Source organism: Platichthys flesus, chromosome 4 (assembly GCF_949316205.1).
Source record: "Platichthys flesus chromosome 4, fPlaFle2.1, whole genome shotgun sequence".
Classification (NCBI taxonomy): Eukaryota; Metazoa; Chordata; class Actinopteri; order Pleuronectiformes; family Pleuronectidae; genus Platichthys; species Platichthys flesus.
Genome location: NC_084948.1, coordinates 8080063 through 8107152, shown reverse-complemented (window position 1 = coordinate 8107152; position 27090 = coordinate 8080063). Strand labels below are relative to the sequence as shown.

General features: G+C 41.1%; 1 protein-coding gene across 1 annotated transcript; it reads left to right on the top strand.

The window, feature by feature from the left end:
* The first annotated feature begins 732 nt into the window (after positions 1–732).
* smtnl (smoothelin, like) lies at positions 733–26674 on the top strand. Its single transcript, XM_062385181.1, has 10 exons — positions 733–833; positions 1196–2140; positions 19191–19272; positions 20253–20528; positions 20649–20711; positions 20798–20858; positions 20950–21096; positions 21196–21319; positions 23119–23270; positions 25871–26674. The coding sequence occupies exons 2-10, from the start codon at positions 1466–1468 to the stop codon at positions 25995–25997; spliced, it is 1707 nt and encodes a 568-aa protein (XP_062241165.1). The 5' UTR covers positions 733–833; positions 1196–1465; the 3' UTR covers positions 25998–26674.
* Positions 26675–27090: the final 416 nt, after the last annotated feature.

Sequence of the window (27090 nt, the reverse complement as noted above, 5' to 3'; positions counted from 1 at the left end):
GCAGCAACGTAGCAAACTATAGCAGCCACAATAATTTGTGCTTCTGTAACGGTTGAACATAATAATAAAATAAATACAAAATACAAATTTCAACATACAGTATGGGAATGGAGGATTAAAGCTGAACTTATTGGAGCACTTGGAGGTAGGAGAACCAACTGTCACACAAACAGTGATCTGACACGCTGTGGTTCCGAGAGGAAGTGCAGTGTCAGTCATTCTCAGTGTCTGTATTTTCCCATTGTTGATATTATATATGAATTTGTGCCGCTGAAAAAAATTTGACTGCATATACAGTATACTTGGTTTGTGAATGTACAAGTTGCTTTTCTAGACATAATGGCCACTCAAGACACTTTACTGTAGAAGCCACATTCGCCTCTTCACATATGCATATTTTCTCATAAAACAATCTGATTATTTGTGCTGTGTCAGGAAAACAAGTCCCTCTGTTTCTAGGAGAACACACACTATAGGAGAGGAGAGGAGGGGGAAGAGATGCAGAAAAGAAACGGAGTAGAAAAGAGAAGAGGAGGGGAAGGGATTTATTCCAAAAGTTTACACAGTTTACACTAGGATGTAAAAGCTGCCCGGTCTGCCTCCCTCCTTCCCTCCCCTCCCCTCACATTTACTACTCTTCCCATGTGGTTTCTCCCCTACACCACTGACACCACCCTCCTTCTTTATCCCTCCCTCTCTCCTCCCTCTTCTGGGCCAGAGGAGCGACCAACTTGAGCCTTTAAAACAAACCGGCAGCACAGACACACACACACATGACGCACAGAGCTGCTGAGTGCTGAGGGAACTCTGGTGAACTTCGCAGCAGAGCTGAGGTAGGTGGGCTGCAGCTGGGGGTGAAGATGACCTCACCCTTGTTTTTATGGCACTTACATAAACATGAAGCATTAGTGGCTGGAAGAGCTGTATGATTTGTTTCTGTCATCCTGCTCCTTCCTGCAGCAGAGTCAGAGCAGTTGTGTTTGAATGTGATAAATATGTTCTTATTTGAGATTCTTAATGAAATCATTTTGTACGAGCCGTGATTTTAATGTTACTCTCTCGTTTTTTTTTCTAATGTCGTGCTTTTCACTGTAGAACATGACCTCTGACTTAAAAGTAACAGTGATGGTTCTTTCAAGAGTTTGACAGCTCCTCACAAGCCAAAGGTCAAGTCGTGTTCCCTTTGTGCTTTCAGAGAGAAGACACAGGGAGACATCTGTCAAGCTCACTGAAGGAGGAGTAGCCTGGGACGTCCCAAGACGGAGCCGAAGGAGTAGGGATAGAACAGACCAGACCTTTGCCCCCTCCTGCAAACTTTCACCTCCCAACTCTTGTCCGTCTGTTCCCACCCCCTCCAGCCAAACCCTCAGCACACTGACTGAAGTCACACATTGTCCAGTGTCCAGAGGATCTAACAGACATACAGGCTGTCTCTCCCGTCCCCAGAGGGTCACCAGCGGTACAGATGGAAGCAGCGACCCTCGCTCAAATGGGAGACTTGTGTCATCCCCGTTCCTCATCTCCAGAGGACGAGACAGTTTGTGCGGCTCTAGCCCGTTATGAGAACACTCTACAGGACGCCATCAGGGAGATCCACTTGGACGTCAGTGCTTTTAAGATGGGCATGGAGCGTCGTCTGGAGGAGACAGCCAACGTGAGCGGGCCTCTAGCACGAGCAGTGGTTCAGCTCCAGCAGGAGAACCGGCAGCTCAGGAGTCAGCTGGAAGCTCTCACCCAACAGGTGGAGCTCCTGAGCGGGATGACATGTGACAGGAGCACCCTGTCGAACAACATCCACAATCACAGTCTCAACCACAAGAATCACCTTAATGATATTCAGGAGAACCATCAGGAGATTACAGAGGTGGTGTATGGGAAGGGTCAGGCTCACACTCAGAGCCAGGCTCAGCTCCACATCCAGCCCTGCACCGTAGGGAGCCAAGCCCAGACCTTGAGCAGCCTCAGCGGTCAGTCGAGCCCTGCATCGCCCCCTGCCACTTTCTCATCCTCCCCAAGTCCCAGCAGTCCTCCTGCCAGCTCCAGAGTTTCCTCCATGCTGACAGGCCCAGTGTCCAGCAGCAGCCCCTCCACCACTCGCTTCTCCAGCCGAGCCACGTTTGCTGTGTCCAGCAAGACGAACGTGAGTATTGCATGTTGGGGATGTGGGTGGTGAATTTTTTTTTTAACCACAATGGTCCCAACCTTGTTGTCCTGATGTCAAACACACACCTTCATGCACACATTTTATATTGAATGTTTTTTAAGATGTAAGTATATTTATATAAAAGAAACGACATGTCATAAGAGACATTTGAGTTGATTTGGTTTCATACACTCTTTTCTCAGCACTACTGTTTGAAGTAGCAGGCAATGCAGGCTTCAATTACTTCTATTAATTGTCTGTTTAAGCCGTTTATCAATTTAGCAATTCATTCATCCTTAATTATATCTACCTTCATTTTGTAATTGCCATTTTTTGCATTAACTTATCGTTATGAGGTCAATTTTGGATGCGTATCAATGTAATGACTAACAAATAATGACCTTTACACCAACGGGTATGAAAGGTTTGATAAATGGCACAAAGAAAATGTGTCTCCCACCGTGAAATTAAAACAGGAAGAAATTAGCAAATTTGTTTTCCCTGGCTGGGATCGCTGTAGGTTATGCTATGCTGCACTTTTATTCTTATTCATTGTCACTTGCAACACACAATGTTTAGGTGTATAATATACTTTATCAGTACTTTTAAGAAAAAATATTGATTTTATTGTATTTACATTTTTCTGATTTCTAATATTCTCCCATACTCCCCTGTAACTGTAAAATATCCCAAAGTTTAAATTCCCCCTGCTGGGAAATCACAGCTTTACAAGTCAACCAACTGCTTAAATCTCAAGCATCAAGGAATCTCATCCAAGACAATTTGCAGTTCCTCCTGGACTGTTACACATAGAAGCTCTTGGCACAGTTGCACTGACCCACCCCCTTGCCCTCCAGTGCCAGATACTTTGTAACATGGGTGGAAATGTAATATACAATGTCAGAGGAGGTAATCCAGTAATTGCTATGTAATTTTCCAGTTTGGGAAAGGGCCCCCGCAGAAAGTGAGCTTGACCGAGGCTGTTTGCGTTGTGGCGGCGTCGATGTGTCACACAAAGCAGTGGCTGTGTCACGGCGTTGCACAATGGGCCTCCAGCGGGACGTTTAAGGATTTATGAAGAACAGTAAAATGAGTGCAGCGGGATGAGGTGCGGTCAGTGTGGTTGTGTGGTTCCAGTCAAAAATGCGAAATCAGTGTTATGAAATGAAGGCTCTGGTTAGTCATTATTTGGGGGATATTCAATAAGCTTGTTTCGCCTGAATGACGGCATGGTTCTGCTCAGGTGGAAGCCTTTAAAATCCTACAGGATAAGTTAAAAAAGCGATGGCTCACGCTGAAGGTACATCTGTTTTTTCTCTGTTCCTGGAGAGCTGACATTCGTCTTGATAAGAGTATTAGGGTGGATCAGACGTGGTTTCATGTTCCGTCTGTATCAGGGTTGCATCATAGTTCATCAATGAAGAGTCAGAGTCGTAAAGCTCAGTGGTTTCTAAGTTATTAGCAGTAGTAAATTTGAACTGTCACCAAACAATGCTGCTAATGGAGGTTTGTCCTCTGGAGTGGAACTCATGTTGGAGTCACGTACACAATCTGTCACTGTTCACGTCATTGTGTACTTTAATTTGTTTTCTTTCCTGGCTCAACCGTGTCTCCGTCATGTGCTTTCTGCTCATCAATCAGCTAGTTGAAGATGAGCGTGCACTTTTTCCTGGCATTCTCCAGAATTTATTGGTTTTTCACAAGGGAATGGAAATTCTTTCTTACGTCAGAATTTCCTCTGTATAAATATTTAGAAGAGATTGGAGAGTACACAGCAGCTGAAGACAATCAAGTATTCGTTCTTTTCTTTCTTCCTTTCTCGACAATTCAGTAGCTACATGTCTTTAAGCATGTTTCTGCGTTGTTTGTCAGCTCTTAAGCAACTCTGCAATTGCAAGACTGAAGACGAATATAAATCAATTCCATTGTTTGCAAGAATTTCTGTAGAAACTTTTCAAAGTGCGATTGCAGCATAAATCCATCATCCTCTTTTTGCCTCTGTTATCAGTGTCTTTAAAACAGGATCAATTTAGGCAACACACGCTCAATGAAATGCCTCCATCACAAGGGTGGAATGTTCTTCTGATTGTAGAATCCGAGAAATTTGTGTTGTTTCTTTCACATTTCTACATTACTGCTACGTTTTCAAACTAAAACTCTGTCCACACAAGTTTTTACTCCCTCTCAGTTGTAATCCCTGTCCATTTTAACATACATATCGACTGTATATACATGTACATGCCGCTGTACACAGATTGCTTGAATCTCCTCTCCTCTCCCACACATATAAACAGTTGTATCATTGGGAAATGTAGAGTTTAACTGCACATCAGCTGTAAGCAAAGACAAAGGGTTAGCAGCTCTTATGATTGATTACGGTGATTGATTACCATATGATTGATTAGAGAGGCGGTGGTCTAGTGGCAGAAACTTGGACTATGGGCAGAGAAGGTCTCTGGTTCGACTCCACGGAGAGACAACAAAAAGACAAACCTGGATTGATCTGTCCAAAAATCCAAGAGTCTCCCTACCATGTCTAGTGCCCCTGAGCAAGGCACCTTACTCCCCCAACATCTGCTCCCCGAGCGCTGTACATGGTCGCTAACTGCTCTGTACCAGATGGTACCCTACCTGCATGAGTGTGCCTTTGCATGTCTGTGCATGTGTTTGGGACTAATAAATGCATCTTAATCTTAATCTTAATGTTGCATTGTGCACTAATAGCAGAGGCTAACGCTGGTTGTTTTCCTTCAAAAGAGGGTCATGTGATAGGTACCTGAAGACTCACGTCGTTACAGAATAGATCCAAAGAGCAAGTGGTTGTGAGTGTCTACGTCACGGTTTCAAAACATCTCAGGAGGTTGCAAAATGTATAATACAAGTCACAGTTGTGCATAAGTTGTGAACATTTACACTCTTGGTGTAAACAGCCGTATTTATTAAAAGCATATGTTCCATCAAACCTTACTGAGATGGCTGACATGATATACTGCACGAGTCCAATAGCTCTTCTTTTTTTTTATCAGAGCACATAACACAAACCATCTTGACTTGGATCCCTTAGATCTGCTTTAATTATTTATTTTACTGTGTGTGGTCAGGACACATACTGAGCAGGACATTTTACACTGTAAGAGCGGGGGTGTATGTTCCATCAGAATTAGTTTATAAGAAATCAAAAGTCAGTTGTAAATGGGGGTTATGTGACTTACTAGAGCTCAATCAGCTCCAACCGGTCTGATCGGTCTCCTCTGACTTCTCTCAACAGTGTGTTTCAATCCACAGAAATGCTGCTGTCTAGAGTTTTGGTTCCAGTCGTAATAAAAATGGTTGTGTATGAACATGTCAGTACAGCAGCAGAAATCCTTAAACCAGTCCTGAAGTCCTTATGTCTGTCTGGTTGTATACACTGCACTGATGCAACATTATTGGCTGATTGGAAGATTTGCATGAATGAGCAGTTTACCACGTTCACGAGGAGAGCCCCCCTGTATGAACGCCCCCCAGAGTTCATCTCTTCTGTTATTGGATGGTAGGGTAATATATTGCCATTACAATCATGTAGTTTGTTGTTGTAATTTTTATTGAAATTCTCAATAGCACATCTCTTCCTTCTGACATTAAGCCTTTATTTTCCTATTTTACGTGACCGGCCTACTTGCTAAATTCTTCTGCCAGATCCATGAAGCTGTTCCCTGTTCTCAGATTTAACCTTTTGAACGTCAAGCATACTGCGTACACGTCTTTCCATGGAGTAAATATGAGCTCACAAGTTCCATATGAAAGCAGCACAAGAGATTGCGGATCTTTGTACATGTCTATACAGAGTGTGATAGTAATAAATGTCCAGTGAAAGGACACAATGCAGTCTATAAAAGCACACACATGCAAATAGCTGTTCTACTTTTGGCTGTAATTACCAAACTATGTGGTTGGAAACAACAGAGGAATGTTTTCTTCTGTGAAATCATGTGGTCATAGCTAGACAACACAACGGTACCTTTGTGTGCGCTTTTGAGAGTTTGTGTGGGAGATACATGCTGTCAGCTGCAGTAACACACAGATCATATCAAACAAGAGATGCAGAAAATAATGTGAACTAGTATCAGTGCACAAACAATGACTTTTGTGCACATAGTCGGATCTCAGGACACGACTGTTTGGATTATAATTGCAGCTCACTCTTCCTGCCACATCCTCACAGACTTGTCAGAATCACACCAGAGGAAGATACAGCACAAAAAGTACAGTTGGCTCTTCAAACAGGCCTGACTGACAGTTACACACACACACACACACACACACAAACATACACTGTAGGCAAAGGGATGTGTATAGGCGTGTCAGTCTTCCAGCCTGCTTTCCAGCTGTTACTGTGCAGCGTCACTCTGACCTGCAGTGCCGTCTCAAGAGAACACACACACACAAACACACACACATACACACAAACACACACACACATACATATCTCCTAATCACACCTGTAGTGTGTCAGCGCCGTCTCCTCCATGTTGAAAACACCTCCAGCACGAATCCGTATGAATTACACAGCATGACTGTGCCTTTTCTTCCCTCTATTTTTCAAAGGAGAACAATCTGGAGCTGTTTCATCAGCTGAGTTGAAAAATAGTGTGTGTATGTCTGTGTTTGTGTGTAGATACTATTTTTCAGATTTTATATTCCTCTCATTCCGCCTTGTTAAAATGAAGATTATTGTTTTGTAATATTTGATAAACTGTCATACTAGACTGGCTCTGTTCCACTTTTCTGATTCAGAACATCGGCATTTAAATAAAAATGCTTGAATGGAAACCCATTGGAAACAGTGTGTGTGTGTGTGTGTGTGTGTGTTTGTGTGTGTGTGTGTGTGCGTTTGTGTGTGTGTGTCCATCTCAAAGGTTTTTGTGGTTTGTTAAGAGGCAGCTGTGTGGCTCTTTTCTATCCTCTAATGGTTCTGGGCAAAAGGAATTAGTGAAGATTAGGATTAGGACAAAGACCTAATCCTCCTCAACAATGTCTCCTCTTCCTCCTTTGTTTCTCCACCTCACACATACATTTACACACGCACACACACTGTATGTCCGCATACGGCACATGCTGTTGCCAATTACAGTGCCAAAGCAGCCGTCTCAATGGGCCATTGTGTGGGTTCTTGTGCTTCATAGAGAGTACATTCAATGTGGAGGTATTATAAAATCGACCCTCCTCTCTTCATCCTCTGACTCATTCCTTCATTCCTTCCTCTACCTTTTCCTGTCTCTCACCTGTCGTCCTCATTTTCATTTCACCCCTAGAGGCTGATACTTCTGTTTGAAATCTGCCATTATTGTACATTGTACAATATGATTAGTTTAGATTAATTATATGTTAATTGATCTTAAAATATGATTCTTAATAGCATAATAGTATATGCTTGAAAAGATAACATTACTCACGGTCCACTTAACTTTTCAAGGACTTCATCCATATCTCTCCATCTTCATCAGAATTAGCTCATTTCGCATCACAAAACAAAAGTTTGGTCATGTAACAGCTGGTGTTATGAATACAGCTGTCAGATTCACGATGTTGGTGAAAGCTTCAGAAAAAGGTATGTGTACTGCCTGATGTACAACTGAAACCTGCCAGTCCAGAGACTGTACATAAAGATGAGCGACGCTCCTCCACTTCCTCTTGTAGTACAATGATTGAGCTAAAAGATCCCACACATGCTCAACCAATCATGAGTCAGCGTTAGCTGAACAATCTTGTTCACCTTATTTTTTGAATATCAAATGGTTATTCAAACCTAACTTCCCCAAAAATGTTGCAGAGTATGATAAGAATTGCCCCAAAATTATAGAATAGATAGATTTTTGAGAAAAATAATTTTGATATGTACTTTAATGCTTTTTTTGGTTTATTGCCTATACTGCAGCCAGCCACCAGGGCTATCAAGATGATTTGGCTTAACTTTTTGGAGCTGTCATGTCGTCCATCATTATATACAGTCCATGACCAGTCTAATGAAATAAACTCATGAGTTGCAATCTGATAAATATGGAATCAAGTGTTTTTGGAGCTTGACCAGGTCAAGGGATTAAAATTCAAGAATCAAGAAATTGTATTTAATTTGACTGCTCTCTTTTATATTTCCTTCAACATGTGCAATACATCTAGATACATACAAGTTAAACTTCATTAAAAGAGGTTGACAGGATAACATTTAGCTCTTTATATAAGGGAGATATCTGATAAATTCATGACATAGTTGTCATTTTCTTTACTTTAACAAGACTCTACACTTTCATTTGACTTCTTTCCCACAAATACCTTCCTAAACCACACCTGTACCATTCAAGCCTCCACAACAGAGCATTAGACTTTGCATTCCTCTAGTGCGTGTGAGTGTGTGTGTGTGTGTGTGTGTGTGTGTGTGTGTGTGTGTGTGTGTGTTTGTGTGTGTGTGTGTGTGTGTGTGTGGGTGTGTGGGTGTGTCTGTGTGTGTGTCTGCGTGAGTGTGTTCATTAGCAGATGAGCAGATCAGATTATCCCGGTCAGGTCACGGGGTCATCTAATGTTCTCTATCAATGCACAGAGACAGGGTGCCCTTCAATCATGACCCTATACAGGAATTGCATCACATATTATGTAAGAGCCGAATTCTGGAAATGGAAAAGTTGTGGTGTTTCTTACATGGGCTTACAGGATAGGCTTTTTAGATAACACAGGACTTGTTTACGTGATGGTGCTACATATAGCATTAATATGATTATTATATGATTACCCTGGACATGTCCTGTGGTCCATTTAGGCAATGAAAGAAAATAATCTCCTTCATTAGTTTCTTGCAGTGAGCAACATGATTTATTAAAAACTGGGTTTTAATTTTAAAAAGTATCTTTGCTTTTCTAGTTTCTACCGTAATTACATTAAGCTATTTCATTAATTCACAGTTCAATAATAATTTATTAAGTCACTTTATTCACACTATATTTTTAAACTGGAATCAGGTCTCTGTGAGTATTTATCCTGCTGGTTGATGATCTGATCATTCAGAAAGTGTTGGTTGTTAATTCCGTCAGGTAATACTCCTCCAGATACTTTGTCTCCCTCCGTCCCTCCCTTTGCACCCACTGGCTCCATCTCCCCCCAACATTTCACAACTCAGCCTAGATGCTATCTGCTTTCTTATCTGCACATAAGCAGACCACTGCAACATTTAGCCTGCAGGGTTTTAGTCTAGTCACAGTCTGCGAATAGGCTGATGGATAGATTGTACATTTGGAGCACTTAAGATGCACTGATCCTAGTCCAAGCTGAATTACACTGTGAATGCCAACTGCTGGTGCACACGTTCACACTAACAGTGTTGGCATGACTATGCTGTATCAGCAGGGTATTGGTAAAAACTAATACAAATGTGGAGTATAGTATAGTATAGTACAGTAAAGTATAGTTTAGACTTTAAAATAGTATGACATAGTTTAATATAGTGAAGTATGATATAGTGTAGAATAGCATACCGAAGTACTCTATATTGTAGTATAGCAGAGTGTTGTATAGTGTAGTGTGGTATAGAAAAGTTCTATAGTAAAGTGGAGACTTTCCAAGCAGGACCAGCCCTGACTCTTGACTGTGACAAATAACCTCTGATCTCTGTGTGTATCCAAATTCCATCCGTCCATACGTCCCTCTCTCCTCTCCTCTTTGCCTCCGTGGCCCCTTCCTCAGCCTTCTACTCCAGTCTCCCCCTGCATTTTAAGGGTTGATTCCTGGCAGTAGCCCACCCCACGTCTCCACGTGGCTATTAATAAAGCCCGGAGTGAGACAGAAGCCAGAGTTTGAAGTCTGATCAAAAACACTCACAAAAACACATCAAATATTTATATAAGTAACAGATATATATATATATATATTGTTTATTTTTTTAGATCAAAACTTGATTCATCACTTTACAAAATAACCTCTACTCTTTTCTTTGTATGTGTGTCTCCCTGTAATTGCTTGTGAGACGTTTGTCAACATAAGCTACTTATCAAAGCTACTGTTATGTTGCTTTGGATAAACTTCTCCAACTTATTCTGATAAGGAATTGCTATTAATAAGAATTTAATATAGTGTGTGTGTGTGTGTGTGTGTGTGTGTGTTTGTGTGCACTTGCTGGGGGGTTTAGCAGAGGTATGCGACCACTCCCTGGCTACCCCTGGTTCTCTTAATGACTTCCAGACAATAAGCCATGTTCCCGTCATCATCTCTGTGGAAACAGGTTAATAACTGACTGGCTGGTGGGATAGGTCACCCTCCTCACCCTTCTGACCCCCGTCAGCCTCCTCATCCTCGCTGCCCTGTGGAACAAATAAGCCTTTCTGGAAGTCAACTTCAGGAATAGATTTTAAGGTCGTCCCTTTAGCTCAATCCACCTGGGAACACTGCACAAATTTCATTTAGCAGCACTCTGCCCGAGTGTTTTTTGAATAATGCCCGAAAGGCACTTAAAGGAAAATCGGTTTTAGAGGTTGGGTGACACTGCGCGGGGACACGGGTGAGAGAGCAGGGGTTCCTTGCATTTTCAGGTTTTGTCAGAAATCAAGTTTCCCACCACAGGAGGGGGACTCAGATATAACTGCCGCTCTGGGCATTCTGGGAGCTCGGGAGACGAGCGAGAAGAAACGTGGCCTAGAGTTAATTTATCTGCCTGTCAGTCATTCTGAGGGTGAATTTCAAAATGTAAACTCCACAGAGGCAAGGTGATGGAGTGTTGGGGGTGAGCAGAGGGCCAGTTGTGAATTCCCACTGCCGCCTAGCATGTTTTCACTTATACATGCCCAGGATTAACTGCAGCCATACAGGGTGAATAAAAATGGAAAATAACATGAATTCTTAAACCATTCAGATGCAACACAGCTGTAGAATTCAACAGTAGAATGAAGTGGCATTGCCAGTGTGTGCAGTGGAAGGAGAAACAAAGGAAACATTTGCTAAAATTTTAAAAAATGTGTGAATGCATTGTTTGAAGCTGATTTATTAAGATGCATATATTAGTCCCAAACACATGCACAGACATGCAAAGGCACACTCATGCAGGTAGTGAAATGTAATCTCTGCTTTTGACCTATCTGGTGCACAACACACAGAGCAGTGAGCGACCATGTACGGCGCTCGGGAGCAGATGTTGGGGGAGTAAGGTGCCTTGCTCAAGGGCACTAGACAGGGCAGGGAGACTCTTGGATTATTGGACAGGTTCGTCTTTTGTTGTCTCTCCTGGAGTCGAACCAGAGACGAACCAGAGACCTTCTCTGTCCATAGTCCAAGTTTCTGCCACTAGACCACCGCCTCTCACTAGAAGAGAAATCGTCCCTGGGTGGGCTTGAACCACCAACCAACAACAAATATGTAAAACAGTTGATAATCACAGAAAAAAAAAAAGAAGAAAAAAAATGCATTGCTACAGGTAATTTTGGATTCTGTCTGATTCAGCTCGGTATCTTCCATGCGGGTGGTCATGTGTTTCATTTCAGCCATACTGGCCACAGGGCTGAGTATAGTCACTGTGCAAGCCATGATGTCGGCAATGTTAATGTTTTCTCCAGATGATGTCTGCTAATTCATGAGATCAGGACTCAGGATTCTTCAGGATTTAAGTCCAAACCAATGTCTTTGGTTGAGTCGTGTTGGCTGGAGTTGAATCCTTGCCTCACTGACATGTAACTGGGAGACATCGAGGCTCAAGCTCAGCCTCTCTGGGATACTACTCTGCTGAGATGGTTCCATCTTGTAACCTCGGATCATCAGCACTAATAATGAGAATGGGATAACTTTGGTTGGCTTCTTCATTAGAAGAGTGCATATTAGTTTACATGACTAAAAATGCAGTGGCCGTTATTGTCTGTTCTCTTGTCCTGTGTTGATGCTCTGGAGCTGCTTCAGAATTATTCCTTGTCGTTAGTGAGTCCTCCTCAAACAGCTCTACAATCAAACATTTGTGTGCTGGTCATTTAGAAAAAGTCTATGACAGAAAACTTCTGAAATTAAGATTTTAGAGTCAAAGTTTTTCAGAGTTTTCTTTATTACTGTTCATGTGTGTGGTTCATATATAGCTCTGAGCCGTTATTGTTTGTATACATATCATGCTGGTTATTACATAGGTATGTTGAGCAAGTGACACAATCTGAAGACCACAGTTCACACCCTTTTTCAATTCAGCTCGATATACAGCATTACAGCAACAACACAAGTCTGCTTTTACTTTTAAGACAACTTGCGAAAGGAAGTGAGTCTACGAATATTGAGGGATCTGCACCTGTGATACCCATGAATGTCTGTGTCAGTCTGATATGGTGAAGTAAAAATAATCAGATTATCAAAGTGATCTGGTGGGACAGATATTATCGACTGCAGTCCTGCTAACATTGGTAAAGATTTTTCTCAGCGACAATCAATGTATTATTGATCACTGCAAATGGAGTTAATCCTAATCCAGATTAACAAACATCCAGACATCAATATTAGATCTATGGAAGATTCAGTATTTACAGCATTATGGAAAGGTTGTGGTTATTGTTAATAAAAAGGTGTATCTTATTTCTCTTTATCCATGTGGGAAAAAGGTTGTCATTCTTGCAAGACGATTCGGACTCCCATCAATGCCCGTACACCACCCAGACCTCCACTGCAATAAAAGACACAATACTTCTTGCTCTGGCCCAGAATGTTGGCACTGGATGTAAATCACGAGGTGAAGATTTGTCCAATATTGATGTAATCCCTGGGGATACTAAACTGAAATGACTAGTGGGGCCGCCTGCTCTTACTCTCACCACTTATCCAGTTTAGTCAACTGTTTGTCAGCGATTGGGAATTAAGGTAGAAGCGATACAGATCTTTATTTGCTGACCTCCTGCCTTCCTGCGGTGAGCATTTCAAGTCTCCTCCAGACATCATCCCACCCTCCTCTGCCTCACTGCAAGGAATGAAAGAGCAGAGGTGGATGGAGGGAGGGATGGAGGTGGAGAGGGAAGACAGGGGAGTCGCTCTCTATTGTTGCCACATGTTAGAGCGAGACATTACAGAGGACAGAGTACAAGTCAAAAGTGAAAAATTATATTTTTCCCCACAACGAGCAGGACCTGTTTCTCAAAGATACTTGGCCTGAGACCACACTCTTCTTCTTCCATTAATCTAATGCTACACATCTTTAACACTGAGAGTAGAAGCAGTTGAGAAAACTCACCAAATAAGGAAATACATCTTTAAGTCTAAGTTATAGAGGAAAGTTTAGTTTGTCTGTACTGTTAAAGCTGGGGTTTGTAGCAAGTGTAGGCAACTCTTTGAAAATATGCAACCAATTCATCTCATCCCTTCTATCAGCCGTCTTGTCAAAGCTTCGCACCACATGAATTTGCACTGACATCTGCTAAGAGGACTTTTCCAAGATTTGCTTGGTAACTTCTGGCTATCGTTTCTCTGTCCGAACGAAATTTACAGTCCCGAGACGGCCACAAAATTTTTTTCCAGAAGGCTTTATATATTTATGGCAATTGAGAGAATTGCCCCCAAAAAAAAACATTTAAAGAATGCCCAGTGTTTTACCAGATGCCCAAAAGAACAATGGATTTCAATGTGCTGCTTGCAAAAGTGAGAATGTTGGACGGAGGCAAGCACAAGAGGAGAAAGCTCATCAAGTGCCCAAAAGAGAAATTCTTCACCCTCTGAGTTTGTTCAGTAATGAACTATCCACTATCTCTGATACCAGGGAGGTAGAAACCCCTCTGTATCGCTCAAGAACAACGAGAGGTATGATCCCTTTTCTTACATTATAAGAGCAGATTGTGACAGAGCTGTAAAACATGAATCAACCCATGGTTTAAGATGCTGTCAGAAGGTAACCACGTGTGAAATTCTGCCTCGTCAGCAGCCGACACTCTAACTTCCATTCAGACAGACTTTTATGTTTATAAAGAAAACCTCCCCCTGTACAGTGGCACTCACCTGCAATTTGTGTTTTATATCTTCTCTCTACAAAGGCCGTGCATTTTTTCACCCTCAACCCAAAGTGGCGTTCCTTGCGATTTTTCGAGCAGAGAAATTGCAGTCTGTGCGAGTGTATTTGAAGAACAGGTGGTCTGAGTTTGTCCCTCTTCCTCTGAGAGAATTCCTTTATACGAGGAAATTACAGAGCAGAGTCCTCTGTCTCTTACTGTTGACTGAGCAGAAGTCTGATCGCTTTACAGTAGCTGTGTGAATAGAAGTGCATGTTTCTTCCTTCATATATATGTATCTGATGATTGTGGTGCATCCTGTGCTTTTGGAGTGTCATATTAAATTGCAAGGTGGTGGCTGTAGTTGACATTGATGCATGACAGTTTACTAGCTTCATAATAGCTTTCCTGTCACCTCACGTATTCATATAAATGCCATGAGCACAAAGGCTGCATTGTGACTTCATGCGCCTCATGGGAATCTCTGTTAGTGCATTTATTAAGCAAATTAAAATGAGAACTTAAGTTTGGCGCCCATAGCGGTGAATTTATCTTCACTCTCACACACACACACACACACACACACACACACACACACACACACAAACACAAACACACACATGCATACAGGTAGTCGTTGGAGGGATGCCAGCCCTCCTCCATTGTTGAAGTGTTCTCGTCCTCCACCACCCAAAGGCCCAGTGAAGCTCAGATGTCTCCCTGAGAGTAAGAGACAGAGACAGAGGGACTGAGGACAGTTTATGAGAAGGAGGGATGAAAGAGGAGCTAACAGAGAGAGACCTCTGGATACCCAATCCCATGTCACACATGATGAATCTTCAATTGAATAAAAGTACAAGTACCGTTTAAGGGAGGTTCAGGATGTTCACATTCATACATTCTGAAAACAAGCAGGAGGCATTATAGCTCTGGCATAAATTAAATGAATGCAAATTATTCAAAATATACAAAATATACAAATAATAATATTCAAATATGATTCCATGTAGCACAGTAACAGGATCCCAGCTGCCAATAGACCAGATATATGTTAACACACCTCCTTTGTGTCCATCCAGGGTTCTTGACAGCTCAGCTCAGTCTTTTCTGGTGTCATCGTTCCTACTTTCAGTCATTTATCAGTAAGAGGGCAAACACTAATACACACGTGTCGGCCAATAGATTGAAACGTGACTTGTAGTGTGGTACAGAGTCAGAGTGAGTGAAGGTGTCACCAGCTGAGAGTTCCTAGTTCTTAGGACTGTCACTGGTAAAAAATGTTAGATTAAAATAATGCTTTATTAGACTGTAAATAAATTGTGATATTATGTCAGATTCCTCCTAGGGTCCCATGCCAAAACCCTCCACAACAATTCAGGAGAAGTTAGCATAATATCAAACAAAAATATCAAACAAACTAACACACAACCTAACCTCCTTCTATGGACATAGAGTCACTTTAGAGCAGCTGTATATTTACACAGGTTTATAGTGCTGGTGCAGGTTTATAGTATCTATCCACATCTACACGGTGTACAAATATTTACTTTGCAATACTGAGCTGGTAGATGATTGCAACCCTATCACCTGTCCACATTGGACAGATGCTAAACTTCCAGTCATGAGTAGAGAAAAGAATATTTTCTTTTTTATTCCCTATCCTGATAAGATGATCCCAAATTATATATATTTGGCACATTGGGAAGAAAGCCGAGAAATTGATAAAGCACCAACGAAGAAATTAAATGTTTGAAATCTGGTCATTGTAAAGAAGCAACCAGTTCAACCTCACTTCCATGCTGGGTGAGAAAGGTATTAACGTGGAGCTGCTGTGCAGACTGTAACCGCTGAGTTGCTGATTTTAATAGAAAACGACATCCTCAAAACAACATATCACTACCAACAGATATCAGCTAATGTGGGTCTTCACGAATGCTTGTTTAAGCAAATGTGACGCGGGTATCATGTTCACAGGTCCCTCGGCGGTACTGTGTACCAGTTTGTTCTGCCAGAAAGCGAGGCCTCGAGATACCAGAGAGTTTACTGGAAACTCAGCAGCACAGCGATCATATTTCCCCCTCTGACCCACAGTGGACGTCTGATGATCTCAGTACTTAAGCCAGGGGAGCTCCCCTCCCCAAAGCCAGACACTGAAATTTGTCTCCCTTCTCCTGCTGGATAGCCAGCTGTTTCCACCCCACTGCCCCGTCCCTCTTTGACATTTCCCATCAGGCAATGTAAAACTGTTCCCCTCTGACTCCCTCACCTTCATACACAGTGGTGTAAGGTTTTCATTTGTCAGTGTTATTGCCCCTTTCTGAAATCACAACCACTCCACAACCCCCACAATTCTCTCTCTCTCTCTCTCTCTCTCTCTCTCTCTCTCTCTCTCTCTCTCTCTCTCTCTCTCTCTCTCTCTCTCTCTCTCTCTCTCTCTCTCTCTCTCTCTCTCTCTCTCTCTCTCTCTCTCTCTCTCTCTCTCTCTCTCTCTCTCTCTCTCTCTCTCACACACTCACACACACACACACACACACACACACACATACACATACACATATATTCCTTCCCCCAACAGCATTCTTATGAGGTGACCTCAGCCCACTGACACACATTTACACTCTCCCAGCCATTTCAAGTGAGCATAGTGTGTGTGTGTGTTAGTGTGCGTGCGTGCGTGACAGTGTTAAGTTTCTCTCTTAGTTTAGTTAGTTTTAGTTTTGTTTGTCCAGGTTTTCAGATATCCATCTCTGCAATCTTGTGCTTTCAACCAAAAATGGAGGTAAATCAGGTCAAGATATTTGTGGTGTTCCAAGCACTGCAATATTAAATTCACATGTCAACCACAACATCTCTTTTCTCTTACGGCACCTTGTTCATATGAAGAATCCACACAACACACTGCCAGCAGTTTTCATTGGGACTATTTCGTCAGCAGAAAATACAGGTCCATTGTGGGCTGCTATTGTTAAATGTGATTTGGTTGTTTTCCTGTGACCATCACAAGTGGACATTTTGTTCTATAGCATTAAAGGGGATTCGAGGTAAAACTCAAAGGCACCAAACCCAAATAAAACACATAAGACACTCGACTTTTTTTGTATTGTTAAATTTAGGCAAATTGTTCACATGTGGTGACTTAAGAAGGACTCATTCATAATCAGTTTGTTATAGGCCATAGCAGTTTGCCTGGAAATGAGTTGCCAATTATAATTCTCCTCCGTCTCTCTACTTCCGTACTGTCAGATCCTAATACTCTTTTATTTTTAAATTTCTTAAATACTCTGAACTCCTATAATCTACAAGCTTATGTCATCAATAGATTCTTCAATTCATCTAAGCTCTATTGAGAATGTTTGCTTCTTTCGTTGTTTTGGTATTTAGTTAACTACCTATTATTATAAGCATCATTTCAAAATCCACCGTACATTGTCTGACCAGCACCGGACCAGAGATGAAGTTTTTAGTAGCTTCAGGTTTTCTGTATAATTACATCCTCTATCTACAGATCCCCCTTGGGGTCATCTAAGAGAATATACATATATATATTATATCAATATTAGAGCATGAATTATATTCTTACATTTTACATTCATACCTAGATAAACTGGGTTTATTTTGCAAACCTGTGCAGATGGTTTACAAATATTTGGCAGGGATTATTAATCCGAGAGCGTGGTTTATATTTTGTTTGCACAGATTTATTAACTGAGAAAACTGATTTACACTTCCCTCTTTTGCTGACCCTTGTTGAGGAGGCTCCATATCTATCTGATCACGTAGTGGGTTTTGGGCCGATGCTGCAGTTTTGCTTCCAAACATGCTGAGTTTATCTAAACACAGATTGAATGCATCAGATGCATCATTGGATAAATAACATCCTCAGTCAAACGCAGCACAGAAATGGACGGTGTGTATTCAACATCAGAACATGAAAAAGAAGCATCTGTTCATTTGTTTGCTTGTTAAAGAGCAGAGGACCTCCTACATGGGTGCCTGAGGGTGTGTTATGTTCCCGTTTCAAAAGTTGTGAGACAAGCACACACACAATGTGACCTTGAGAAAACGTGCATAGCTATCAGTACTGCACTATTGACCTGAGTAGTGTTGTTCTGTACCAAAGGGGCCAACTATCAATGCGCTGTGCTCCGTCTATCTTGCTACATGGAAAGTGACAGCTTGACCCACAACCTATGTGGGTCAGCAGCGCCGTGCGGTCAAGAGTTTAAGATAGAAGTATCTGCTCTGGACGGTGATTAGCTGTTTCCATGTGGCTAATTGTGTTTGGAGAGAGAGGAACGCGAGCCTCCACCGAGGATCTGCTCTGATCACGGAGAAACAAATGGGGGTCACAGAGACACTGAACCCCAGATGCTAATGATGTTTGACATTATAACCTGATCTCAGTCATTTTAGCGGTGCTGCCAGATCGTCAGATAGATTTTGGCTGCTTTTCCCGTCACTGTCAATGACAGCAGTGCCTGATTTTAAACAAAGGCTTGGCAGTTCTTATCAAGGGGAGATAGGTTCACAGAACAGAGCAGAACACTGGTGCCTGTCACACCTACAACACTTCTCTGATGTCCATGCCGCCAAATGTGCTGCGTTATCGAGTATGAGCTGAGTCACACTGCGTTGATTTGTTTTGTCTGAAGTCATGTCAGCAAATCCCATGTGTTGGAGAGAAGTCTAAAATCTGAATAGAGTGAAAAGGTCCAACAGTGACTCAATAATCACAGGACATCTGGATTCATTTTCTGTTCAAACAAGAGCAACATGATTCCCTGACTCTTTTTTTCTTTGATACAAACACAACATATTAGCGATGGAACAGATTGAAACAGAGCTCTGTTTTGTTCGGATCAGATTTTAATCCCCTTTGGCAAAAAATACAACAAATCAATACCAGAATGATTCATTCACCAGGCGAGTTTCAAAACCTGTTTTCCAACTTGGACAGTGTTCTAAACATAAACATCTACTTACAGTCGTCCTACTCTCAAGTGCAGGTCAAAGATGACCTCATGCTGCTTAAAAAGCTATAAACATGGTTAGTGTGTTAGTTAACTATGACTCTATGTGTGTTTCAGAGCATTGAGCGAGAAGAGCCAATAGAAGTGGACCCCACCCCCACACACGCAGGCCTGGAGAATGGTCACGCTGCAACAACAGGTGAACAAATCATAACGGTGTCACACCATGGCATCTCATTTGTTACCACAGCATACATTTTCGATTGAAGGGATAGTCCACGGATATTAGACGTGAAGATCAGTTTACTCCTGAGGACATGTATATAATCACCATTGTGACCCAGTATAAAATACAGTTGGGCTAAGTTATTCTAACAGAGGGCCTGGGCTACAAACACAATGTTTGGATTATGAAAAACTTAGTTAGTTTCCTGCATAGAGAAGATCTTGAGTTGACCATGTTCCAGTACAACAAGTCAAAGGTTGTGTTGTGTGTGATGGAAGAAGTAGGCTTTTCTCTAACCAGGTTACCCATTGCTAGCAATACCAGTTGATAACAACACAGTACATAGTATTTTTGTGGATCTAAGAATATAGCAACGTGTCTACAGATACTTTGTCATCGCTCTGTGTGACTGATTTAATGAGAAACAAATAAGACTTCTGATGATAAAAAGTTTATCACGAAAACTTTCAACACTGTTGGTGCGCAGAGCAGTAATCTTAGATGTGGAGGTAAATTAAGTCTCATTTAGTTTGTTTCTTGTGTATTCATCTTGAATACTAAATATTTGATTTCAGCTACATTTTATTCAATTTTAACTTTACTCCCTTTTTGGCTCTGTTTTGGTCTCCACCATCTTCTAGACAAAAAACTCCCTTTACTGTGTCTATTTTTGTTTCTATTTGCTGGGCAGTTAATGTATAGTTTATCAGACCTGAAAACACAAATTTACTGAACAGAGTTTGTGAGACAAAACACTCCTAAGCTAAAAATGGTTACAATTATCCAATGACGGAAACTTTAAAGGATAATTTTCTGTGGACTTGTAACCATGGGCAACCCCTTGCACACTACATATTGTATAGTGATCTGGATCACTGTTGCTAAATACAAATTTATTGTGCTTTGACAATTTCCATTGATGTGATCATTTTAAATCTTTTTTATCCAACTAGAACATTCAATGTTGGTACACGGAGAGATCTCTCCACCCTTTGATTTCCCACACGAGCACACAGCCCCTGTCGCCATGCGGATGCCTCACCTTCCCATCACCGCCACAACCAAGACAGCGGAGCTCAAGGGCTCTCCCGGCTCTCCCAACTCTCCCAACTCTCCCAGCAGTCCCGTTGATTCTCTGTCCTCCCCTGACTTTGAGGCCTCCTCTCCTGGTCAGTCAACTACAACATTCAACCAGCCTCAACCAATAGAAGAGTCTTCACTTCAATCAGGTAGCTGACTCAATTTGACCGATCTGTTGTTGTTTTTTCTTATTAAACATTAGTACAGCATATCAAGGTATTTTCTAACATCCTTAAACTGACTGTTTCTTTTCTAATTGTTTCTGTTAGTATCTTCTGTAAAGACATGGACCCCTACACCAATCAGAGTCCTCGGATCCCCCCGCCTTCAGGGTGAGTCGCACGTTCAGTCACATACAGTATCTTGTACTGGACTGCAGAATTGTGGATATGATTTGATATTAATGTTTGTCTTACAGAAAAGGCAAGTCCAGCTCCTGCTAAGTCAGTGACCTACGCAGGGTTACAGCAGCATGATAGGTGAGTGTAACGTGATTGAGTAAGGACATCTTTAAGGACAGGTTTCATATATATTATATGTGTCTTACACTTCTGTGCATCCACCCTGCAGAGATGGTGACATAAACAGTGACAAGTCCTATGGACAGGTAGGAGAGAAGAGGAGGGAGCTTGTGAGGTCACAGACTCTGCCTCGTAACATTGGTGCTCAGGCTCGTCGATCTATTTTTGAAAGACTCGACTCTGAAGCAACAAACAGGTAAATGCAATTTAATGCTACATTTTAGCACCATTGGAATAATGGTATATAAAACATCTATGCATCATTTTTGCCTCTTTTCCAACTTCTCCTGGAAAGGTGTCCCAAACCAGTGGAGTCAAAATCCAAACTCAAGCGGTCTCAGAGTTTTGGGGTATCCAGCGCCAGCAGCATCAAACAGATCCTTCTGGAGTGGTGCCGATCCAAGACCATAGGCTACCAGGTAAGATATCTATTAATATCTAGCAGACAAAACTCTGACTATGTTATTCTGTAATTTAACATTACATTGAATACTGCGCATTTATGATAATATAGTATCAATTCATCCATATTTCATAACATTTGATCCATATATTTCAAGTTGCTACTTGGCTCCAGATAAACTCAAAGCTTCTAAAGTATTTTAGCCCATTTACCACAAATTGCATAAATATTATGCTACTGCTGCACATATTCCAGGACATCTCAAAGTCGATTACCTTTTAGAATGTGGTTTTACTTAGTGCCAGACCGTCACTCTTCATTTCACTTCATAGCATGAAAATGAGGTTTGCTTGAGATTCTAACCCATTTTGCCTATTGTAGTTTAGGTCACATTATTGTTGTATGGAGATGCAGTGGTAAACTGTGTATCCACATCCTGTGTTTGAAGTTTGAAGCAGGGCTTTAAAGTCAGCAGCAGAGGCTTATAAATTCATTTTATCCTTTTCAGGATGCTTTCCAGCTGTAAGTCCCTTGACTTTTACTTGACTGGCTTTTTTTTTAACTGCAAAGTCATGTCATAATAGTGTTACACTGACAGATATAGATTCGTCAGATATTTGAAGAGAAGTATTTGCAGCATATGTCTGAAATTTGCTTTCTTTCAAAGAGTTAGATGAATAGATGTATGTAATCTTATATATTATGTTCCCTGCCCTGCTTAGACCAGAAGCACAGGGATAATAGCTAGCTGGCTCCCTTAAAAATTAAACACATACTTGCGTATTTAAAGCTCAACAAATATCACATCATGTCCCCCCTCCCCCCGCTTCTACTCTTCATGCTAGAGGCATAAGCTTATTTCCTCCTGGCTACAGCTTTGTGGACCTACGTGCTGCACACTCATGACAGTGGTTTCAATTTTCTTGTCTGTAACTGTCAGACAGAAAGCGAATATGCACATGTCAGATAATCACACAGACAGAGATAAATGTGCAGAAGCTTGCAAAAAGTAAGGAAACCCTTTCAAGGAAAAAATTATAGCATGCTTTTAAAAAGTGGCCTGCAGTAATGTGATGTTTATGTAGTCTGTTGTAAATGGGTGAAGGTCACAACATTTCCAGCACGGGGCTTTTGAATTTGAATATGTCTGAGATGAGACATAAAAGTAGTCGGTTTTAAATAAGCCTCACTCCATATAGCTTTAACCTGTCAGCACATAGCATAGCGCTAATGTGTTAATCATCTACCTCTCGACCAGAGAGCTGCAGTATATGGAGGTGAATATCGTTGTTAATCCAAGGTGTGTGTAATTAAATGTATGTGAGGGTGCAGGGCTGAGGTAGTTGAGGTCATGGTACCATTTTCTTTTCACAACGCCGTTCACCAGCTGCTCCATGTGGCTCTGGTTACGGCCACAGTCAAGCTAAACTGCTATTAACTGGCAGCAATAAACATTCACACACACATGTGAGGGAGATGTTCATCCTGTGACTTGACATGCTGCATTTCATTCAAGGCAAACTCCAGACTAATGAAGGGCAGCCTTGAGTTGACATGACTTCAAAAGCATGTAATAGACCCAAAGCTGGAGAGGCGAAGAATGTCTGTTTTATCCATCATAATTAAAGGCCAGTCAGTGAATGGAGAGATGTCTTTATGAAGCTCTGACGAGCTGCCAGTCAGTTTTACAAGTCATGTTTCTTCTACCTCTCCCTGTCTCTTAAATGTTTTTCTCTGTGCACACGGAGGTCTGAAATGATCTCACGGCAACACATGCCACATCATCACCAAATGTTTTTCTTTGTTGCTCCGTAGAACATCGACATCATGAACTTCTCATCCAGCTGGAGTGACGGGATGGCTTTCTGTGCCCTAGTCCACTCCTTCTTCCCCATTGAGTTCGACTACACCATTCTGTCGCCTGTCAACCGTAAACACAACTTTGAGCTGGCCTTTGGAACTGCAGAGTGAGTGAAAGTCAAAATTTTAAAGAAATGTTGTGTTTAGAAGTGGCCAGTTATTATTATGACATGATGCAGATTAATTCCTTTTTTTTTTCATTTTGTAGAATTTATCATTTTGATCATATATGACCTGACAGAAATGTGTTGCATGGCAGTTTTACTTTACTTTCTTTCGAGGGGAGGGATACCACTGCCATGTCTGTGCATTGGGCCAAGAATGGACGATGAGGTGGTTGGCTTTATTTAGTTTAGCTCCCTGTGTATCATTCAGTTTAATCTGTTCTCACACAGAAAGTCAAAAGTAATTGTTTTTGGTGTATAAAGATTTATGAACTGTTACTAATGTGGGATCATAAGGGCCACTTAAAGGGTCAATTTGTAGAATTTAGTGACATCTAGAGGTAAAGGTATTTAGTTTGTCCAGTTTGGGCTACTATAAAAAACACTGCTTTTTTCTTCTTTAAAAAGCTCGCTAAGGTCGTCAGGTTTCTTAACTTTTCGCTTTTGCAAAGACTTCTAATTAAACCTGTAATCACCTATCACCTATCTGACAACTTGCCCTGTGGCTGGATACACTTCACAGACACATTGTCTGATCCACTGGAGTTTGTCAGTTGTCAGAAATGTTTCCAACACATAACTCCATATAAAACCACACATTTATAAAAGAAAATAAGATACAACGTGTTCATTGGTGAGCTTTATGGGGGCTGGCAGGAATATTTTTGAACCCTGCAAAGAAGCAGCACCCTGCTTCCGGCGGGCAAATAAGATAACCACTTCACAACACCAGCTGGAGGCAGTGAATTTGTGGTGACTGCTTCCGACCAAAAAATAGTCTCCCATTGTTTTTCCACACTCATTTTGGAACAGATTAAACAAAGGCGGTGGTTCATCTTAATAAGTGAGATTCAGAGGTGCTGTTTTTTTACATTTGTGCACAGAGACAGTTTTGCTGTTTCCCTTTGTTTTCAGTGATGATACATCAAGCTAATTGTGTACTTTCTCTGCCCTCATCTATAGCAGAAAAATACTGTGACTAGTACTACTAAGCTCCTCAGCAAGAGGTGGTCAAGTATTTTCTGTATTTGCCACAAAATGTCTAAAAAAACTATAAAAAAACATCAATCACCCATTTGTTTGCTAGGGGTTAGTTGTGGTTTGGGGATTTTGCCTTTAAGGATATATTGGTCTTAAGTGCATCTACAATAACTTCTTTCTTTTTCATTTTATTTTATTGTGGGTTCCTTAATTTATATTCTTTGTTGTTTTTATTTTATAGTCCTCTGTATTTTACGAGACAACACCACACAAACATTTTATATGGCAATTTTCCTGCCGATCCTCTCTGCTTCACCAGACTTTCTTCTTTTAGGTGTTGGGCGTGCATTCCTGTTGCCTGACCGCATAGCTTCACAGAGCATGGCTTATTGTTACTGTTACGGTTACTGCTCCAGCAGGCTGCACTTTGTAGATTAGACATTATACAGGCACATAGTTCTGACATGGACTTAAAGATACCCCTTGATTCATAATGTTTTTTTTTAGGACTGCTGTTGAATTAAGCTGATTTGACTGAAAAACAATATTCACTTGGTCACAGAATCAATCCTTTATATACAGGGGGCAGCTTTAGAGTTGACCTCTTAAGGAGATCACATAGCAGAGACTTATAGGACAATAAATGCATATGAATTATTACATATATAAGCTCCTCCTACACAAAACATGTTTGTGAGAATGTAAAGGAAATGAGTATCCAAGGCCTGATGCTAGATATATAACTTTATGATGTTAGATATACAAATATTGGCTGTGTTGTAAACCTTTTGTTGACACAGCTCAGTCATGTGTGTCACATCTCAGATGACGCAGTGTTGAAAGAACAGAAAATGAATTATCAACCATTTTGATCATAAACTAGGTTGAGCAAAAATATTAAATTATTATTGTAAATTCTGCCACATGTAAAAGCAGGATCGACATTCAGTTTCTCTCTAATCTCTGGTGTAAACAGAACATATACGTACGTAACAAATTAAGCACTCAGTCAATAGGCATGGGATAGACAGGATGCTTGTAGTGCAAACCGTAATAGTACAAACATTTATTGAAAAATGCAAAATTTGAAAAATGCAATAGTATTGTCCATCCACAGGATGAGTAAAGTAGCAGCAGATATTACAGCAGCATTTACATAAGAAAAACACAGCATGCAAAATGACAACAAAAATATACTGGTTCATGTTTGCATTAAAAAAGGAGTTCAGAGTTAAGAGTTAATATGATTGATATCATTAATAATATTATTGTATGTATTTAACATATTCAATTAATATTGCGGCTTTTTGATTTGCTAATGAGAAAAAATATTGCTATTTTAATATATTAGTTTGGATTTCCTGTTATTTCTTGGACTAGTCAATAGTTCGGGCAACCTTCGTTTGATTCAGCTGACACATTTTGATCCACCACTCTGAATTCCGGCTGTTTCGTTGTACGTAAATGCTCTTTATGACGTGTTAAATCAAACTTACGTGTAGGTTGAACCGTATAAAAAGAGCCTTCCACTCTGACTTGTGTTTCTCTGTCTGTGTGTGCAGAGTGAAGGCCGGCTGCGATCGGCTGATCGAGGTGGACGACATGATGATCATGGGTCGTAAACCAGACCCCATGTGTGTTTTCACCTATGTCCAGTCCCTCTACAACCACCTGCGCAAGTTTGAGTGATGCTTAGACATCGGAGATCCATTTTCCTCCACGGTTCTCCTTTTACTGTCCAACTATTTCAGCCTCCACCTGCAGCAGTGGGTTCTTCCTCCTCACCTTTCAGCTGGACGGATACAGAGCTGGTTTGGTAGCACTTTGAAAAGACTATGCTGCCCCCTGGTGGTGGATTAGTGGACACTCCTCCAAACGGTGCAGAAGAAATGCTCACAGACGTGAAATGTATCGTGGGGGGAAAAAAGTGTGTAAGAGTGTGTGTGTGTGTGTGTGTGTGTGTGTGTGTGTGTGTGTGTGTGTGTGTGTGCGTGTGTGTGTGTGTGTGTGTGTGTGTGTGTACACTCCAATGCTGTTTTTTTGTATCTGTGGATCTGTGTGTATGTAGATAAGATATATTGGGCTTGAAATGTTGATGTGTTGTGTAAGTCACCACAATATGTGTGTCTCAATATTATCCTTTTACACTGCAACAACAGAATTGATGATTCAATGTTGTTGAAATTGTTTGTGATAGACACTTGAATATGAATTGCCTCACAATTACGTAACAAAAACACCCACACACAGGAAAGAATATCTAATGACAACAAAAAAATAAAGGATTGCTGAGTGATATTTACATCCACAAATCGTTTGATATTGTATGAGCTGTGGTTGAGATAGAGGAAATGAAATTAATAAACTGGGCTGTTTGACAAATAAATGCAGAGATTGTGTTCATGGGAATCAGACAAGAGAAAAATGAAAAGGTGAAACAACTCCTCACAATCATTTAATATGACCCAATGATATCTGGCCTCAACAAGGAAAATTAGTAATTTTGGTCACGCTAATTGAGTTACAAGAATTTTTGGTAAAATTGTGATGAACCGTGCAAGAACATTAGGTGAGGTGAACGAGCCTTTCCTTCACACTCAGAGAGATTAATCGACACAGACAGAGCTGAGTAAATACAAAATGCAAAGATTACTGATGTCAACCTGGTGCTTTTCATTGCTATCAAGGGTCCTAATCTCACCACAACAACATTTGTTCACCGTTAAACATGTCAGTTATAAACTATATTGCATCAGTTGGGCATTTGACTCTGCAAACATGG